The following is a 20,136-nucleotide window of genomic DNA, read 5'->3' on the forward strand; positions in this document are numbered from 1 at the left end:
AGGGGGAAATGCTTGCGCTGACAGAGTGCTGTTGAATTCTGCCCATTGCTTCTGCCGAGGACTTCTGGGAACTGTCGGGAGCAGGAAACTGCAACCCCCAGGATCCTTTAGGGGAAACCAAGCACTCAAGTGTATGGTGCAGATGTGACCTACGAAGCAACGATCGTGCATTGGTGGTGGCTTTTTTACCAGTTCGCCCACACATCATTAAACTTTGTTCACTGTTCTGCAATGCTTCCCCCATAGTTTTATGACATAACTTCATCAAATAATTCCGGGGCTGTGTGCAAAAAGTGTGAATGCAATTAATTCACAGAGATACAACCGCATGCCGTTAGGTAAGCATGAGAAAATACACGACGCCTGTTTATCAAGCCCTTCCCCCAAATACCTCAAGGCAGCTTCCATTTTATGCCCACAACATATGCCTGTGAGGTAGGTAGGTCAGTCTGAGACAGGGGTAGGCAACCTAAGGCCCATGGGCCACAAGCAGCCCACAGGGGTCATTTAACCGGCCCACGAGCTGCCCCTGAACCGAGCTGCCCACTCAGTGAGTCCCTGCGTGCTACGCTAAACCAGCGTAGCGCAGCACGGGGACTCACTTCTGCAGCGCCGGAAATTGCGTATGCATCTGTGCATGCACAGCTTACGAAAATCGCGTCTGCGCAGACACAGACACCGGAAACCGTGTATACGCGGACGCAGAGGCTGGAAATCTCGGGTGCACGTGCTCACACATACACACACACGATCCAGCCCATGGAGGGATCTCCGCTGGAGTGAACCGGCCCAGACGAGGTAAACCTTGCCAACCCCTGGTCTGAGAGATAAGTTACTGGCTCCAAGTCACCCAGTGGCTGAGTGGGAATTTGAACCTGGGTCTTCCCAGTCCTAGTCTCATAAACTCATCATTGTATTATGCTCAGTCTCTCCTCTTTGCAAAACATTACCTTGAATAAATTCTTAACGGTAACATCTTAAATAACAACAACAATAATAATAATTGCATTCTTAATATTCATCAATTTGTTATCCCAATGCCTTTTCACTCATTGATTAGAAGACTGGAAAAGAGGGGCAGATTTACTGGGCAACCAGCTAGAATACAGCCCACATATTTCTCTCTTTTTTTTTTTTGCCTTATACCTCTGCAACCAAAGGGACTAGAAACTTAACAAAAATAAAACTGAAAATCCATCACCACTGATATATTTGCAACCAAAATGACTAGAAACTTAACAGGGGGGAAATAAACCTGAAAATCCATTTTTTCCTTCTCTCTCTGGATCCAAAAGAGTAGAAACTTTTAAAAAAAAAAAAAAAAGCTTATGATTCATGAAAAGAGCCCTGAGTATAAATATGTAGTCTAGACACCCTCATAGGCTAAGGCTCTAGTGGATTATTCTAACCTCGGGAATAAAACCCTCAGTCACGGTAGTTCTCTGTGAAGGCAAAAGTCCACAGCACACCTAAAAATTCCAGCACATTTCCCTCTCTTAACCACCATCACTGAAACACGCACCCCCCCTCCCTCCCTCCCTCTTGGAGCTGCAACAGGCAGGTAAGGCGGAGCCCACCCCATCTGCTTTAGCAAGGAGGGCCTGGTCTCAAAGATCTTAGGAAGCAGGCTGCAGTGATTCAGTAGGGAATGGATTTACCTGTATTAGAATAGATGGTGGAGCATCCTTCCAATAATAATAATAATTAAAAATAATATTTACAACAATGCCTGAAATTTTCCCGGTGATCCTTGGATTGACGGCGGCAGGCTCGCTCTCCGTCTTCTCTCCCCCTCTCTCTCTACTCCCGCCCCCCTGCACTAGGATCCTGCGTTTCTGGCTGGGGAGGAGGCTGGGTGATGTCACTGTGTCTCCTGCCCTGCCTTTCCCCCAGCCCTGCAGAAGCGCATCCGCCTTCTCTCCACCTCGTCCACCCCGTGCCTTAAAGAGGCAGGAGCCAGGGATGCTATTCAGCATCCTGCTGCTGCGCGGGTACCCTAGGCGGAGGGCAGGAAATGGATTGGTTGAAAGACGGGAGGGGAGGCGCGCACACACACGCACACACGGAAAAGTCTCCCCTGAGGGAGGATCCAGATTCAGGTATGCTTTGGGGAGCACGGAAATTGTTTGCTGAGAATTGGGTACGGAGGCAATCGCTGGATTGTATCCCTACATAACCCTTTTTCTAAAAAGAAAAGGAAAGTTTGGATTCGTGTCTGTTAACTCCAGAATCAGTGCCAGATTTACGTATAAACTAAACAAGCTATAGCTTAGGGCCCCACTCTCTTGGGGGCCCCCAAAAAAATTAAAGGAAAAAACAACAACCTGGATGTACATTTCCAAAATATAAGATAAATAACAAATAAAATAAAACCTACATACAGCAACAGTGTTTTGTGTTGTGTAGGCTCCTATGATGTAAGTAATGGGCCCCGCCTGCTAGCCTGCTCCCTAAAATATCACTATTAATATACTTCTTAATTTTATTTCACTATTAATATACTTCATCTTAACTGTGTTTCAGTTCAACAATTACTTTGATAAAATACATATTTTGTTATGTGCAAATGGCTTTAGATACCTATTAGGTCCGTAATTTACCATATAGCATATATTCAACACAAAAAACAGCGACAATTTGTTGTTGACAGAGGACAGCTGGACATATAAAGGGCCCCATTATCTTTAGTAGCTTAGGGCCTTATCAAACCTAAATCCAGCCCTGTCCAGAATGATGATAAGGAAGAGCTGTGGCAGAGCATCATCCGAAGGTCCCAGGTTCAACCACCTTCTGGCGTCCCCAGGTAAGCCTAGGAGGTGCCTCTGCCTGAAATCCTGGGCAGTTGCTGCCAAGTCCATGTTGGCAATATTGAGCTAGAATCAGGGGTCAGCAAACTTTTTTCAGCAGGGGGCCGGTCCACTGTCCCTCAGACCTCGTGGGGGGCCGGACTATATTTTGAAAAATATATATGAATGAATTCCTATGCCCCACAAATAACCCAGAGATGCATTTTTAAATACAAGGACACTTCTACTAATGTAAAAACACCAGGCAGGCAGCCCCACAAATAACCCAGAGATGCATTTTAAATAAAAGAACACATTCTACTTATGTAAAAACATGCTGATTCCCGGACCATCTGCGGGCCGGATTTAGAAGGCGATTGGGCTGCATCTGGCCCCTGGGCCTTAGTTTGGGGACCCCTGAGCTAGATGAATAAATGGTCTGACTCAATTTAATGCACCTTTCTGTGTTCCTATTATACAGCCCCCCCCATGCATATGGGGGCTGCCTCATCCTGAAAAGTTATACCAGGTGACATGGAATGTTTCTTTATATGCTTCTTTTCCCTAGTAAACCATGCCAAAAAAAGGGTCTCGCAAATGAATTTTAAAAAACCCTTCCTATCAAAATGCATAGCATAGCTGCATCCCCATTAAGACAAAATCAACAATTGAACAACTAGAACAAATTCAGTAGGATAGCGAAGTAATCCAGATTAAGTACGTAGGTAGCAAATGTGACATGAAGGCTGGCAACATTAACCCCTTGCAGATTATCTCGCAGTGCCTGGAGACAGTCAGGTCGTGTATCCTCAGAAGTGACCAGAAGAGGAATAACTGCTGGGAGGAGCTTAGAGAGAAGAAGATGCCATGGTGCATCTGTAACAGCAAAACTGGATGCCTTTATCTGCCCCAGCTACAATGAAACATGTCTCTCCCATATTGGTTTCTACAGCCATAGCAGTCGCTGTAACTCGATTTTACTTCAGCCCCGGAAGGCACACTCTTACATTGTCTTCCGAGACTGACGGATACCAACATCAGAAAAGCAGCTTGTATAGAAAACGAGCGAGGTCCCAACTAAAGAAGAATGGCAACTTAAAGTGATGGAATATGCGCAGCTTGCAAACCTATTAAACATATTAAATAAGAGAACAAGAAGAACATACGTTTAAAGTTTAAAGAAGATTGGAAAATGTTTATTGAATATATGGGGGGCTGTGTGCGCTTGGAAAATCTTGGCAGCATTAAGATAAATTCAACAGTGCAAGCAAGTTTTGATGGATGCATTAATGGAATACTGAATGGTTTAGGTTATGTAAAATATGCAGGGATTTATGATATGCAAATTGACATGGAAAGAGAAGAAGGGAAGTCATTGACTCTACAACTCTATGATTCTATGACTGGGAAATAGCGCTTTGTTCTTCTCAGCTTTTAAACAGTTGCCCCCACTGTGCAAAGCCACCAATGATGGGGTGCATGGGGTGTTAGGAGAGGGGGAGTACCTCTGGTGGGGGACACATTGTGCTCCTTCCGGTGTAGTTTGCCCACCCTTGCTTCCCATCCTGCACTCAGCACTCACCTGTGGCTCCAAGAAGCTGTCAGCACGTGACAATAGCCACGCTCCAGAAATGGCTTCACCTGGCCCTCTAGACCAGGTGAGGGTAGCCGATGGGTCTCAAACCCTCAGTGAGTTAGGGACTTCCCCCTGCCATGCAAAAACAAGCTCTGGTGGATTGAGCGGACAAGACCAATAGCGAGCCCAATAGTCAAGAAGTTGGTTTCTGTGTGTGCTGCAGAGGGAAGTGAGGAGCAGATGGGGGCCGTCCACCTGGGAAGGTATCCCATCTAAGAGAAGGAAAACTCTGATCCTAATCCTCTGTTGCTTTGTGGGAAATCTTCGGGAGAAGAAAAGGCTGAGGGGAAAACCCTACCCCCCAATCCAGAGTGGAGTCCCTAAGGCGGTTGGATGGTGCCTTTCATACGCCTCCTTCCAGCATCTCCTATAGCCCAGCTGATGCCAAATTGTATTCCTCTGCTTTCCTTTGGACCACATTGGGCTTGTGCCACTGGGGAAGTCACTTCACTTTATTTGCAGCTAACACAGCAGTTTGATTTCACCAACAAAAATGCATGTTCTTTCCAATTCCACAAGGGGGAACATGCTGGCTTTTACTAGCTTCCCTCCCAAAGTCCTTTCCACTTAGATCTGCTGGTCACCTTCTGGTCTACTGGTTCCAAGAAGAAAAGTGTGGTGTGTGTGATGTTGTGAAGGAAAATTTCTAGTTGAGCATGGAATGGAGATCCCGGGCATCATGGCAGTGGCAACAGACATCTTGGCGATGGGACTGGGAGGGCTGGGCCTTTTGCTTCTCGTTCTGGGCGCCGGAGCAGATTGCTGGAGGGTAAGAAACAAATTAAGAGGGCTTTAAAGCCGGGAAGGGGGTGAGGGGGTGGAATCAAAAGCTGTGTTGTGCCAAATACCTGCCCTTTGGTTTCCTTGGTTGTTTTCATTTTTCCCTGCCTCATCTGTGGGTAGGGAGGATGCACAAACCTGTCTGATTTCATTTTCCGAAGGCAAAGTGCAAGTTCTGAAACGAGATGCTAAGTGCAACGTAGCCAAGCTTTGCGCTTCTCCGGATTTTGCAGGGCTGTTCTCCTCCGCACAGTGTGTAGATAGCATACACTGGATCGCAGTCCCAAGCACTGACAAGATTATGGTGCCTCCCCCCCCCCCCAATGTGCAATAAAAACAAAAACAATACTGAACCGTAGAATAAAATTGTGCTATATAGTAATGACACAGAACTCGCATGTATGTCATTTGCGACACCCGACAGGATCTGATTTCCTCGCATTAGTTTGATCTGCGTTAGGAGGACACTCCCTGGCTTAGATGGAGATAAGTAATAAAAAGAGAACAGGAATAATGGGGGAAGTGTCCGCAGTGGAGGGTTAAGGAAGCCTAACGAAGTTCTGATTTTTCCCATGATGATTACTTAGAAGCTTTTTATTTTTTGGAATTCTCAAATGTTAAATTACTTCCCAAAAGAAATGTGTGTGTGTGTGTGTGTGTGTGTGTGTGTGTGTGTGTGTGTGTGTGTGTGTGCTGGTACCTGAAACATGTGCTTAATCAGTCCATTGTGCTTAATCTAGCACTGTGTGCTACAAGGCGAAGGCATGAAGTCCTTCTGGGAATTTCTTCAACTTGGATCAGCTTCAGAGAGCCATTCCCTCATCCCAGCATACAAAATTTTCTCGGTCCCCCTTTCCCTCCCTGAAGAAATTGAAAACTTGCTTGATAGAAGAACTGGAGGGGTGCTTGGCTTGTGCTGTTGTCAAACCCAAGGCCTGGTTGCCATAGGAACGCTAAGCTCTGGGGAAAATATATCACAGCAGTGAGGGCCGGTGTACTCCTGGAAAAGGTCAAACCTGCTTCTGGTGACTTTGACAAAGAGGGGCCAGTACCCCCAGCTTTGCCCTCGCTGGGAAAACACTGGCCACGGTAGCCATCGCTGCTGCTCCTTTCTCCGTTGCTGAACCCTCTCCGGGTGAAGTGAGCTGCCTGCGTGTGTTGTGTGTGTGTGTGTGTGTGTGTGTGTGTGTGTGTGAGAGAGAGAGAGAGAGAGAGAGAGAGAGAGAGAGAGAGAGAGAGAGAGAGAGAGAGAGAGAGAGAGATCATTCCTCCCTGCTCACCTTCCTTCTTTCTTACAACAAGTCCAGAGTGTAGTCCTGGGTGTCTTCATCTTCCTCCTTAGTCTCAGCGTTGAACTCAAGGGGTGGGGACAAAACTAGAATGAGTTGGCTCTGCCTGCCATGCCCTCTGGCGCCACCTACTGTTGGCCTCCCTGCCTCCTGTCCTACCAGACCTCATGGGCACCAGCCTCCACTGGCTACAATTCCCACCACCCCAGTTCATTAGTCGTGCTTCAGGGAGTCCAACCACATCTGGAGAGCCTCAGGTTCTTTCCATCCTTGAATAGGGTACAGATTCTCTCCTGCCACAATCCTGAGGCTCCAACCCATTGGAGGGGTGGGCAGCCTGGGTGCAACTGAGTTAGTCCACCAACACCTTTCTTCTCGACTCCATCTCACTTCATGCCACCTGTCTGTACAAAAATCCCAGTGGTGCCTCATTCCTGCACAAAATATTTCTTTCTCTCTTCCCTTCTCTAGCAAGACGCCAAGGACCCCCTGTCTTCGGTGGGGCTGAGTGCCCGGTGCCGGGGGTTGTGGAGTGAGTGTGTGTTTGATAATGTCGCCGACCTCTGGACCTGTGACATCCCGATCTCCTATCTCAGCGAGCATCCAGGTGAGGCAAATAAACCAGGTCCACATAGATGGAGCAGGTTGCAAAGGTGAACAGGACACACAGGAAGCTGCCTTGTAGTTGTACCATTAGTCCATCTAGCTCAATATTACCAGCACTGGCTGGCAGTGGTTCTCCAAAGTTTCAGAGAGCAGTTTTCCCCCAGCCTCACCTGGAGTTTCTCGGGGATTGAACCTGGGATCAGAGGCTCCCAGTCAAAGGTGCAGTACTAAGACTCTCACCTCAGTTACTGCCAGTGGGTTTATTTGACCATTTTGGTTGCCCTCAAGCTGGAACGTGTCCAGAAGAGGGCAACCAAGGTGGTCAAGGGCCTGGAAACGATGCCTTATGAGGAACGGCTTAGGGAGCTGGGTATGTTTAGCCTGGAGAAGAGAAGGTTAAGGGGTGGTATGATAGCCATGTTCAAATATATAAAAGGATGTCATATAGAGGAGGGAGAAAGGTTGTTTTCTGCTGCTCCAGAGAAGCGGACACGGAGCAATGGATTCAAGCTACAAGAAAGAAGATTCCACCTAAACATGAGGAAGAACTTCGTGACAGTAAGAGCTGTTCGACAGTGGAATTTGCTGCCAAGGAGTGTGGTGGAGTCTCCTTCTTTGGAGGTCTTTAAGCGGAGGCTTGACAGCCATCTGTCAGGAATGCTTTGATGGTGTTTCCTGCTTGGCGGGGGGTTGGACTGGATGGCCCTTGTGGTCTCTTCCAACTCTATGATCCTATGATTCCATAAGTCACAACAATGGCCAAACATTGGTCAGGTTACAAGGTGTGCAGGTCAACAGTCTCCGGGCGGAAATTGCTAAATGTCTGGGAAAATCCGGCCATATGGCAACCCATGTTGGGAGTGAAGGTTTTGTCGAATTTCCTTTAAAATAGCTCAAAAAGTTCCCTTTTTCGGGGGGGGGGGAGATTTCCCCCTCAACAATTTAGTCAAAAACTTTTGTGTCTGCGTTTTCACTTTTTGAAATACGGCAACCCTACCCTAGGGGCATGGCTAGGCCTAAGCAAAGACATTTGACATGGCCCCAGGGGAGGGCACAGACTTCTGCATGGTTGTTGGCCTGAGCCTTGGGGCTGCAGAAGTAAGTGGACACTCCCGCCAGCGGGCCGGGTCTGTTTACACCATCTCAGCCACCGCTGCCACCACATCCTTAGAGATGGGAGTTGATACAGCTGGCTCACTGTCTGATCTAGCCTCTAGCCTGGAGGTGGGGAACTTTTTAATGATGGGAGATGTGGCACCAGAGTCACTTTAGATGGCTCCCAAACGTCTGACCGTACTGAGGCGGGACTTCCCCTCCAACAACCCGCTTGGCCCCTCCCCCAATACCCAGATCTTCACCTCCGTTGGGTGGGATCCAGATCCACAACCTCGACCCCTTCCTCCTAGCCTTCTGACCAGCCCTGGCAAGACATCTCCTCAGGGTTCAAGGCAGGAACCTTCTGCATACAAAGCAGGTGTTCTGACACTGAACGACAGCCCTTCACCGAACCATCCTTCTCCAAACTCAAGGCCCCGAGGTCTGCAGAACTGCCTACTACATGATCCCGTGAGCCGTAATATGCAAAGTTAAAATCTACACCCAGTTTATAGAGATTGAGGGTTTTAAGAGTCTTGGGGCACTTCAAGATGAATGGTTTTTTGGGGTATTCCTCCTGATTTGTTTGCAGGGCGATTACTTTTCTCATCCCCCCAAAAGTCTGATCTTTGGGGAAAGTGGCTTGGTTGCACAAGACCTCCCAGGGAAATATGATTGTGCAGCTTCGATTTGCCAGTTTGCGACTGAATCCTAGTCAAATATAGCGGCAGCTTTGACTCACCACAAGGGTTGTATTTGACTCACCGCGAGCAGACCCATTTAAATTAAGGAACCCAAGTTAGCATGTCTTTTAACTCCAATGGGTCCATTCTGAGTTGGACTAGCATCGGATGCAACCCTTGGGGGGCGGGTTTGCAGACAAAGTTGCTATTTCATTTTCTAAGTTTATTTTGGTTAGCTAGCTGATTTATATCCCGTTTTGCATTTCAACAAATCTCTGCATGGTTTGTAAACCTCTCCCCCCACCCTACCCACCAAAAACAAGGAATTGATGTAAGAAACACAATACAAACCCCACATTCAAAATAAAGTGATACAACTCTATGGCTGAGCTGATAGAGCATGAGGCTCTTAATCTCAGGGTTGTGGGTTCAAGCCCCACGTTGGGCAAAATATCCCTGCATTGCAGGGGGTTGGACTAGATGGTCCTAGTGGTCCCTTCAAACTCAACAATTCTATTATTCTAACCCAGAGGAGGTTTTGGGGAGAAGGGGGAGATATTGTTTTGTTATTGCTGTCATTGTTAAATAACCGAGCACCAGAAAGCCCACCGCAAAATTTGCCTGCCGTCTACCATTAAATCCTGATCTCCTTTCAAGGTGCCGTCCATGTTTTAAAGTCTTGTTCTCTCTCAATTCTTCACCCCATCCCACCAGTTGTTCTCGTGGTCACTCGGGTCTTGGTGATCCTCTCTGCCTTTCTGACTCTTTCTGCCATACCTCCTTTCGTTGCTGGCATGAAATGTACCAAGCTAATGCATGGCAGAGTCCTTCAGAAACAGAAGTACTCCCTAGCTGCTGGGATCCTGTTCCTCTTAGGAGGTAAGCACAGCCTTGCCTTGTTTCAGGTTAGGGCAGAATGGCGCTCGATCTAAACCTCGCCTCCCATAGTCTTGTTTGTAGGGTGCCTCCGTCCTCTTCCTTTTTACATTAGTCCTGCATTAAAGCCTTTAACAGCAACCAAAAAAACAGAGGAACCCTTTTCTTCCGCATTCATGATGATTTGTGCTCACAGTGGTATTGGGGTGGTTAAACCTGATCCCACATTTATGGCTGTCTGCACCTGCAACTTCTTACAGTCTGAACAGCTGTAGTGATGAAGCAGGGCAGATTGGCTCAAAATAAGTAAATGTAAATTGGAAAAGAGTAATATGTGGAAGTATAGGGTCGTCTCCAACTAAGTCCTCTCAGAGCAGACCCATTGAACTAAGTTGGTCATGCTCATTATTCAGAGTAGGACTAGCATTGAATATGACCCAGAGTCATAGGAAGACGTTCTAGAATAAGACAAAGAGATCACGGCCTTCCAGAATTCAGTATGACACCAAGGATGGGCATATCTGCCAATTTCGTTATTTTCCACAGGCTCTCATTACCCCCCCCCCAAAAAAAATTTCTTATGATCAGTTCTACATGTCCGCATCAGTTTGGATTTTTAAAAAATCCTCGTGAAGATTCATCAGCATTATAGTGCACATTTCTCCTATTTTTTTTACATTTCCAATTTTGTCTAATCTACACTTTTTCCCCCCAAAGCAATTTACCCCCAATACAATGCTTCCTTCCCAATAACATCTATACTTTTGTAAACATTACTCGGCTTGAGAAACACATTGCAAGATCCTGAGAAGCATGAATTTCTAAGGATGGCTGTATTCTTGAATTGTTTTGGAAAGCCAATGTGGTTAAGAGTGTAATGGTTAGAAATGTTGGACTGAGAACCTGGGAGATCTGGGTTCAAATCCACTGGGTAACCTTGGGCCAGTCGCTGTCCTTTAGCCTAAATTACCTCACAGGGATGTTCTGAGGATATAATCAGCAGCCAGAGAACAATGTATGCCACCTTAAGCTCCATTGAGGGTAGGCTCGCCTTTCAATGCAGATGAAATAAAAATCTACCTCCATCCCTGTATGAGACGGAGGTCAATCTAATGTTGATCCTACTCAGAACAGACCCATTGAAATTCGTGGGCCCAAGTTGGCGTTGTCCATTTATTGCAGTGGTAATAAAAGTTAGCTAGGTGGATACACACCAGCCGAAGGTGTGTGTACAGCTATTTTTCCAAAAAAAGGGGGGGGGAGCTTAAAATTCTATTTATCCCTGGAGGAGATCTATCAAGGAGGCCACGGCATCGGGAAACTCTAATGTGGAATGGTCTCCCTTTCACAGGGCTCTCTGGAGCAGTTGCTTCTCTGTGGTACGGCATCGACACCGTTCAGAAGTATAAGCTTGAGGTAAGTAAGGTAGCCTAAAAAGAACATATGAACAGAAGAATCATAGAACTGTAGAGTTGGAAGGGACCACAAGAGGATCGTCCAGTCCATCCCCCTGCCTTGCCGGAAACTTCTGCCCAACATGGGGCTCGAACCAACCACCCTGAGGTTAAGAGTCTCAGGCTCTACTGACTGAGCTATATGGCAGAAGCTGCCTTATGCCAGAGTCCATTAGCCCAGTATTGCCGACACTGACTGGCACCAGCTCTCTAGGAAGGGAGACCTTCCCAGCCCAGCTTGGCGATGACTAGATTTGAACCTGGGACCTTCCTGCATGCAAAGTAGGCACTCTACCACACACTTTTGGCCATTCCACAATGGGAATGGAGTTTAGTCTAGAACAGGGGTCAGCAAACCTTTTCAGCAGGGGGTCAGTCCACTGTCCCTCAGACCTTGTGGGGGGCCGGACTATTTTTTGGGGGGGGGGATGAATGAATTCCTATGCCCCACAAATAACCCAGAGATGCATTTTAAATAAAAGGACACATTCTACTCATGTAAAAAATCGCTGATTCCCGGACTGTCCGTGGTCCGGATTGAGAAGGCGATTGGGCCAGAACCGGCCCCCGGGCCTTTGTTTGCCTACCCATGGTATAGAACGTCTTGGAAGCTACATGGATTATTTAGGGTGTTCCCCATCCACCTCCTGCTTTGACTGGCTGCAGTTCCCTAGGGTCTCAGCCCTTTCCCAGAAGTACCTCAGATGCCAGGATTTGAACCTGGGGCTTTCTGCCCGCAAAGCCCTACAAGTGGGAATTTTTAAAATGGTAATCAACACATGCTTTTAACATGCGCTGCTCCCACCTGCTTCGATGCCTGCAGAGTGTCCGGGATCGCTCACCATCTCAGTTCTCTTTCAGGTCAGCTTGGGCATCCCTGGCGTGACTTATGAGCTTGGCTATTCCTATTGGATGGCTGCCGTGGGCGCCGCTTGCGCCATTTCTGGCGGTGCCTTGTTGATTGCTGCCAACTGTCTCGATGTCCAGGCGCCGAAGAGAGAGCAGAACCTTCTCTGCAGCCCACTGACCTCCAAGGGGCCACAAACCTACCTATGAAGGCGACGTCCGGCCCTCTCTTTGCTGACAAACCAACCCTTGGCTTTCTAGCAAATGTCGTTTGTAAAGCCTGCTGGGGATTATAGCTCTGTGAGGCGGGAAAACTACGGTTCCCGGGCTTCTCTGGTGGAAGCCATATGCTTTAAATGCCACGTGCTGTAAAAGCTATATGGTTTAAATGTATGAAGCGGGTGCGACCATAAAGCAAGATTCCTATTAAACCAGAATCAGCTGGCTGGTCAGATTGCATTGTGTCATTTCTGCATCATCGGGCTGGTCTTCACACTTGCTTGCCGATTGGTAGCAGCACCAACCGGGGAGCTGCCAAAGGACCACATGGCCTTGGACTCAAGCTCAAGGGGGGGGGGCTCAGATTTAGCCATGCATTCGTTTCATTTCTGCTGCATTTGAGAAGTTTTGCAAATTTGTTTTTAAGTGCCGGAAGGTGGCACGTTATCCTCCCTTGGAGCTGCAAATATTTATTTAAAAAAAGGAGTTGTGATTTGGTAAAAGACATCCAGTATTTAATGATGGGTGAAGCTGTCCATTTTGGTTGTCTCCGTTTCTCACATTTCCAGCCTTAAGTTCAGTCCTCTTTGTTCCCACATCAGTTTTCAATTCTTTTTGAAAGTCCTTGTGAAAATTTGTCAGCGTTGTGGTGCAATTTTCTCCTACATATGCACAGGTTCGTATGCAGTTTCCCCTAAGAAACACACTTTGGCAAAGCAATCTCCCCCAATAGAATACATTTTTGAACATCATTTCCCCCACTGACAGGTGTTATTATTTGGCACCCTTTCCCCTAGTAGAGGCATTTACTTGGTCGGAGAACAACACTGCAAAATTCAGAGAAGTGTGAATTTTGAATAATGGTTGCACTTCTATTTAGGGAAGTACAAATTTCCATATGTTTGCCTTTAAATGTGAGATGAATTGAATCCCCCCGCCCCCATCCAGCCCCTGCTGCAATATGACAACCCCATATATCATCTAGGGGTGCTATAAATATATGTAGCATCAGGATTCGCTCCAAAGAGCTTGGGCCACACGGCAACCATGTAGTGATTCCTTCCGGTTCCCCGACATGTCCCTAGCTGTTAATTTCCACATCACATTTGAGCTTCCACATGACTAAGAAATATAGTGGGACGTAGTGCAAGTTTAGTACTCGTTTCCATGTTATTTGCAAATTATTTTCTTCTTCTTCTTGGAAGCAGATGCTCAGCTTACACCATATTCTGCTGCATTTCTGGAAGGGGCTTTTACGTTATGTGGAAGCACAAATATAATGTGGAAATTCACAGATAGGGAAATAGGGAAAATGGAATAAATCACCATGTGAATGCAGCCCAGGTGTGGAAAAGCTGTGTTGCGATCAATAGCATTTCCATGCTCTAGGGCACGAGTGTGTTTGCCTGTAGGGCTTCCTTTGCAAACAGCTGCGCTCAATGTACAAGCATCAGAGAGTGGATCTGAGGCAGAGTCACAATATCAGGGATGGGGCAAAGGTGTGGCTCCCTATTCCTGCTTCACCAGCAGCCATCTAAGCCACACAGGGGTAGGACTGCTGTTTTTTTGGGGGGGGGAGAAGCGGTCTTATCCCTTCCCTCTGAAGCCAGGATAGAGAAAAGGCTCGTGAGCAGCTGTTCCAAAGGCAGTTCGCTCTCTGAGACCGCCTGCTTCCGTGTCACACGCGGGAAGCCATGGCATACATCTTGCAAGTGACTATGGGCAAATGGTGTGTCAGGCGCTGAGGTCTCCTGCGGGGGGCAGCACCTGCATTGGAAAGAAGAATTGAAGTCACAATATTTAGAAATTGACGTGGCCCTCTCTAGTGCTCTTGGAGAGTGATGCATACACAGTGGCGTATCGTGGGTTGCCTCTGCCCGGGGCAAGGAAAATATTGCACCCCCTAAGAAAATTATTGCGCCCCCTAAGCGGCATTTCCATGTGGCACTGATGTCGCTACCGGATGGAGCTTCAGAGTAGCGGCGGGACATGTGCGTGCACCTCCTTGGTCTGGGGTGCCACCACCGCAGCAAGTTTCGCTGTCCACCCGCCTCCTCTGCTGGGGGGGGGGCGCCACACAGCCAAGGCATGCAAGGACCCATCCTCTCCCAGCTCCTGCTTGGCATGCTGCTCAGGTGAGGCAGGCGGGCAAGACAGGGAGCACTTTTAGTTGGGGCAAAAGCTGCAGAGCGGTGCCCCTAATAATTATTGTGCTCAGAGCAATTGCCCCGGTAGCCCCACCACCATGCTATGCCACTGTGCATACATTAGCTTGTAGTCCTCACAAGTGCCCTGTTAGGGTAGACCAATGTTATCTTCTCCCATGCAGGGGGAGCACCATGACCAGGGTTTCCTGACATCACCTCCAAATTGTCACTGTTGGGTGGGAGGAATTCAACTAGGCCCATCCGCCCTAGGCAGCATGGCTAGTAGCTAGAAGGGTGGTTGGAACCTGTAGTCCAAGAACATCTGGAGAATGTATGGACATAAAGAAAGCTCTGCTGAATCAGGCCAAGGCCCATCTAGTCCAGCATCCTGTGGCCAACCAAATGCCCATTAAGGGAAGCCCCCAAGTGGGATCTGAGCACAACAGCAACCCTACCCACTTGTAGTTCCCGGCAACTGATATTCCAAAGCATAATGTCTCCAACAGTGGAGGTAGAACATAGTAATAATGGCTAGTAGCCATTGATAGCCTCCCTGAATGTGTCTAGTCCTCCTGGAAAGGTATCCAAGTTGGTGGCTCTCACTACCTCTTATTACGTATAGTAAGTTCCATAATTTAACCATGCATTGTGTGAAGAAGTACTTATACCTGTCCTGAGTCCTCCCACGTTTGGTTTTCTTGGATGGTCCCAGGTCCTAGCATTATAGGGGGGGGGTTATCCATAGCATTATATGGGGGATATCCATAGCCAGTGATAACTACTACGGTCTTTCCTCTTACACTACCTTTGCTGCTGTCTCTGAGCTCTGAACTCTTTGTACTGACCTCCTGATGTGGCAGAAAGGCAGCAGGTCAACACAATGGCCGCCATGAAGCATCCCAAGGACCCCACCATTCCCAGCCAGCAAGACCATCCAAAGTCATAATGGACTCCCAAGAACACACTGTGCAAGACAAGATTGGTCCTCTCCAAATAGACGTCGACAGCATACCAGACAGAGCCCACCAGTCCGAGGACACCTGGTGGGCCAAGAAAACACAATTATCTCAAGAAAGGCAGAGGTGTTAGTCCATATGCTGGGCCACTACCCAAATCCCTCCATATATGTTCATATATGTGGCAAAATTGCTCCATATCAACTGGCCAGGGGTCGTGAACCATTTTGGGCCAGTGGGCATATTTGGGCCAGTCACAAAATGGCTGCCCTGAGGTGTGCAGCATAACACAAAATGGCTGCTGGCTGTAGGCATGGGGGCATAACACAAAATGGCTTCCACTGTGGGTCATGGCACAACACAGGATGGTTGTCTTATCTAAAGGAGCAGAAAAGGAAACCTGGATGGGAAACAGTGTGGTCGTGCCCTGGAATCAGGGGCAACACACCCCGTTGTGTAATTATGAGAGAGGTTGTACAGGAGACTCCACTTTCCACCTCAAGGCTTGCCTCGGTAGCTGTCCTGGTCGATAACAACAAAGCCAGACCCCAATGGAAAAAGGTGCTTACTTCCGATTCCCAGGACTAATCCTGACAAATACCGCATCTTCAGCTTAACCTGTGGCTCGTCCTTGAGAAACTTGATGCAGTCGAGGCCCAGCGCCAGCAAGACTAACGCGAATCCCGAGAGGATGTCAGCTGTGATCAGCAATGCTCGAGTCACCACAATCTTCACTGAGAAAGGAGAGCAAAAATACAAGGTAGTTGAAGGTCAGTCAGAGAAGCATCCCACTGGCCTGGCACTCCCTGGCTGACTCTGTTGGGAGGAACCTTGAAGGTCTGTTTAATACTGAGCCAGGTCATTTGTCCACCTAGACCATCAATGGCTACACCAGTGGGCAGTAGCTCTCCAGGATTTCTCGCAGCAGTCCCTCCCACTTCTCTACCCAGATTAAAATGGGACCTTCTGCATGCGTATCAGGAGCCCGACGTAAGCCTATCCAACCTTACTTTAAAGAGGACTCTCCACTGGTCAACCCTCATCTCTGCACTCCTGGAGGCCTGATCATCAGTTCCAGCCCTTTTAGCAATCTTAACATGCTCGGAAACACTTCCCAGCACTCCCAACAATTAGGGCGAACTGTAGAAGGGATAGGTCGCAATTGTGCAAAGGCTGAGAAAGCTTGAATGCACCTGAAGATGCTTCAGCCCATTAGCTGTTGGAGACTTACAGGGGTGCTCTGCTAAAATGGAGTCGTACTGGTCGCAGGTCCTGATGCCGTCTTGCATGTTGGTGACACACTCCCTCCACAGTCCTCTGCATTTGTGGCTGACCTGCAAAGAACACCATTGGAAGGTTTTTTTTTGGGGGGGGTTGCTTGGGGTTTGCTTGGGGCTGAGACAGATAGAGAAAGGGACCTCCACATTTCCAGGCTATTGCTGTACCTTTAAGCTTACTGTTTTAGCTCATTGTTTTTAGACTGAAACAGCTTAGGTTGCATCCTATTTACAACTTCCTCCACCTTCTCTTTTGGACCTCAGGATGAGAGGACACCTTGGGTCTATCCTCTGAGAACAAAGGAGCAAGCATGGCTGCCTTTGTATTGCCCAGATTAATTGGTTAGCATAGAACTAAAAGAATCTTCCCTATCCAAGTTATGTACTACCTATAATAAACTACTTTTCTTACTCCACAAGCATCTCTGCATGTCGGATTTCAATAGGTAAAGTCGACTCTGCAACTGGATTATCAGGCCATATACTACTCACTGAAGAAATGGAGGCAGTGAGAGATTTTACTTTCTTGGGTTCCATGATCACTGCAGATGGTGACAGCAGTCACGAAATTAAAAGACGCCTGCTTCTTGGGAGAAAAGCAATGACAAACCTAGGTAAAGGTAAAGGTAAAGGGACCCCTGACCATTAGGTCCAGTCGTGACCGACTCTGGGGTTGCGTGCTCATCTCGCATTATTGGCCGAGGGAGCCGGCGTATAGCTTCCAGGTCATGTGGCCAGCATGACAAAGCCTCTTCTGGCAAACCAGAGCAGCACGTGGAAACGCCGTTTACCTTCCCGCTGTAGCGGTTCCTATTTATCTACTTGCATTTTGACGTGCTTTCGAACTGCTAGGTTGGCAGGAGCTGGGACCGAGCAACGGGAGCTCACCCCGTCACAGGGATTCGAACCGCCGACCTTCTGATCAGCAAGCTCTAGGCTCTGTGGTTTAACCACAGCGCCACCTGGGTCCCTCCAGACACCTAGACAGCATCTTAAAAAGCAGAGACATCACCTTGCTGACAAAGGTCCGTATAGTTAAAGCTATGGTTGCCAGTAGTGATGTATGGAAGTGAGAGCTGGACCATGAAGAAGGCTGATCGCGGAAGAATTGATGCTTTTGAATTATGGTGCTGGAGAAGACTCTTGAGAGTCCCATGGACTGCAAGAAGATCAAACCTATCCATTCTGAAGGAAATCAGCCCTGAATGCTCACTGGAAGGACAGATCCTGAAGTTGAGACTCCAATACTTTGGCCACCTCATGAGAAGAGAAGACTCCCTGGAAAAGACCCTGATGCTGGGAAAGATTGAGGGCACAAGGAGAAGGGGACGACAGAGGCCAAGATGGTTGGACAGTGTTCTCGAAGCTACAACACAAAAAACAGTGACAATTTGTTGTTGACAAAGTACAGCTGGACATAGAAAGGGCCCCATTGCCTTTAGTAACTTAGGGCAGGCATCCCCAAACTGCGGCCCTCCAGATGTTTTGGCCTACAACTCCCATGATCCCTAGCTATCAGGACCCAGTGGTCAGGGATGATGGGAATTGTAGTCCAAAACATCTGGAGGGCCGAAGTTTCGGGATGCCTGGCTTAGGGCCTCATCAAAGCTAAATCCAGCCCTGCCAGGGAAAGCACTTCACAAGCAGAGAAGGGTGACTGCAACCTTTCTTATTATGGAGGGGCCCTAAGATCTGGAAAACAGGGAATGGTTGTGTATATAGGCACCAAGCTGGCTAACCCCAGTGTAGTAGAATAGGCTGAATCTCAGCTACCTGTTCCTGTTCCTCGCCCTCACCTCCAAACTGTCATCAGCATTAACCATCCAGCAGTCGGTCCATGTGGCCGCGACCAGGAAGAGGGTCGAAATGAGAGCGACGCAGAAGGATGTCAGTTGCAAAGCCACCGCCATTGGGAGAACCACGAAGGGCTAGGAGGAGACACAGGTAAGGCTCTGGGTACCTCTCCACCCTCACCCCGTGCGAAATTGCCACGGCTTCCCCCCAAATTGCAGCAACCTCTGAGCTTTGCCCCCAACAAGGGATTCCAGCTTGTCCCCTGTTTGCTTTGGGTGGGGAGACGGTTGTCGTTTGAAGGGAAAAAACTTACAGAAGGAAGACACACAAACATTGCAGGAGGTTGGACTAGATGCCCCTTTGAGCCCCTTCCAATGCTATAATTCTATAATTCCATGAAATGCACCGGTGCTCAGAGTCCATATATATATATATATATATATGCACTCTGCTCCCAAGAGGCTACCGGAATCATTTTGTTTCTTTCTTTCATGCTGATTTCTTTGACCAATGGCTTGAGGAAAATCGAGTTAGGCAAGCATGAAAAGACTTCCACCCTTACAAAAATAAAAATAAATAAAAATATAAGGGTGAGGGGGTTGCACAAGAATGCCAATTCCAAGCACCTGAATTGTCCTCTGTGCTGATAGCTTTCCACATAAAAAAAGGTTCCCCAAGGAATAAGGTAAGCTAGAAAATAAAAATAAGAACGACATACTAAGACCTAGGCTGGGAAGAAGCACCAAGAACAAAACTCAAGGGCCCTGGCTTCTTTGGTCCACACTGGAATTTGGGTGGGGTTTCTTTTTAAAAGCTCAGTGCTCTCTACACTGACTGGCAGCATTTATCCAGATCTTGCCCAGCCATACCTGGACATGCCAGGAATTGAACCTGGGACTTTCTGCATGCAAGTCAGATGCTCTGCCTCTGAGCTATGAATGATTTTAAGTTTTCGCCTGCACAGCCTGGCCGTGTTTGGGGGGGAAAGGAAGGAAAGTGACTGACTAAACTTGGGGCACCAGGGGAAGGAAGGGACCTGGTCATGTGTTGACGAAAACAATGACAAAGGATGTCCCGAGATTCTCTGTGCTTTGCAGGAGGGATCCTAGCGCATGCCATAATTGTAGGCTTGTGCAATTAAAACGGATTGAAGCGCTCTGTCACCCTATTGGAACAAATCCACTTTTGAAAAATAAATAAAAGGGAATCGGACTTCTATGGGGGAAGGCAGCAAAAAGTCCTGCAAGCACGCCGGAACAAATTGCTCATTGACTGCTCATTGTTGTATAACAGCGCCGCAAACAAATCACAACATACATTCAGTCAAGACTGAACTAAAGCCCCATCTGCACTGCAGTATCATATCACTTTCAACAGTGATGGCTTTCCCCCAAGAAATCCCGAGAACTGTACTTTGTTAAGGGCGCAGAGAGTTGTTAGGAGACCCCTATTCCTCCCACAGAGCTAAAACTCCCAGAGTGGTTTAACAATCGATTCCTCTTCCTAGGGAACTCTGGGATCTGTTAGCTCTGTGAAGGGAATAGAAATTCTCTGCGTTTTGATTCACAGATTGTTTCAGAGAAAGTGACTTTGTTAGGTTTTCCTTTAAATGCGAACTTAATCCGATTTCTCCGCCGTTTCTAGAAAAAGCCTCCCATCTTTCCAGAAAGAAAACAAGACTGCAAGAATCCC

At 47.7% G+C, this 20,136-nt stretch overlaps 2 protein-coding genes across 2 annotated transcripts; one reads left to right on the forward strand and one right to left on the reverse strand.

Moving 5' to 3' along the window:
- The first annotated feature begins 5,083 nt into the window (after positions 1-5,083).
- Positions 5,084-12,498, forward strand: LOC118086822 (claudin-16-like). The gene is made up of 5 exons (XM_035118818.2): positions 5,084-5,191; positions 6,963-7,098; positions 9,590-9,754; positions 11,103-11,167; positions 12,067-12,498. Exons 1-5 carry the CDS (start codon positions 5,084-5,086, stop codon positions 12,259-12,261), a joined length of 669 nt encoding a protein of 222 aa, XP_034974709.2. The 3' UTR covers positions 12,262-12,498.
- Positions 12,499-13,948: 1,450 nt separating this feature from the next.
- LOC118086821 (claudin-16-like) lies at positions 13,949-18,560 on the reverse strand. The gene is made up of 5 exons (XM_035118817.1): positions 18,447-18,560; positions 16,605-16,707; positions 15,943-16,107; positions 15,263-15,457; positions 13,949-14,037 (listed from the first exon to the last, which is right to left on the reverse strand). The coding sequence occupies exons 1-5, from the start codon at positions 18,558-18,560 to the stop codon at positions 13,949-13,951; spliced, it is 666 nt and encodes a 221-aa protein (XP_034974708.1).
- Between the last annotated feature and the right edge of the window lie 1,576 nt (positions 18,561-20,136).

The sequence above is a fragment of the Zootoca vivipara genome, chromosome 6 (genome assembly GCF_965207765.1).
Source record: "Zootoca vivipara chromosome 6, rZooViv2.hap1.1, whole genome shotgun sequence".
Taxonomy (NCBI): domain Eukaryota; kingdom Metazoa; phylum Chordata; class Lepidosauria; order Squamata; family Lacertidae; genus Zootoca; species Zootoca vivipara.

Excerpts from the sequence above, each read along its gene's own strand:
- LOC118086821 (XM_035118817.1), bottom strand. The coding sequence starts at position 18,560 with ATGGCGGTGGCTTTGCAACTGACATCCTTCTGCGTCGCTCTCATTTCG. Across the intron at positions 16,108-16,604 it reads CATTTTAGCAGAGCACCCCT|TGAAGATTGTGGTGACTCGA; the intron begins GTAAGTCTCCAA and ends CTCCTTTCTCAG. Across the intron at positions 15,458-15,942 it reads ATTAGTCCTGGGAATCGGAA|GTGTCCTCGGACTGGTGGGC; the intron begins GTAAGCACCTTT and ends TTGGCCCACCAG.
- LOC118086822 (XM_035118818.2), top strand. The coding sequence starts at position 5,084 with ATGGAGATCCCGGGCATCATGGCAGTGGCAACAGACATCTTGGCGATG. Across the intron at positions 5,192-6,962 it reads CCGGAGCAGATTGCTGGAGG|CAAGACGCCAAGGACCCCCT; the intron begins GTAAGAAACAAA and ends TCCCTTCTCTAG. Across the intron at positions 7,099-9,589 it reads CTATCTCAGCGAGCATCCAG|TTGTTCTCGTGGTCACTCGG; the intron begins GTGAGGCAAATA and ends CCATCCCACCAG.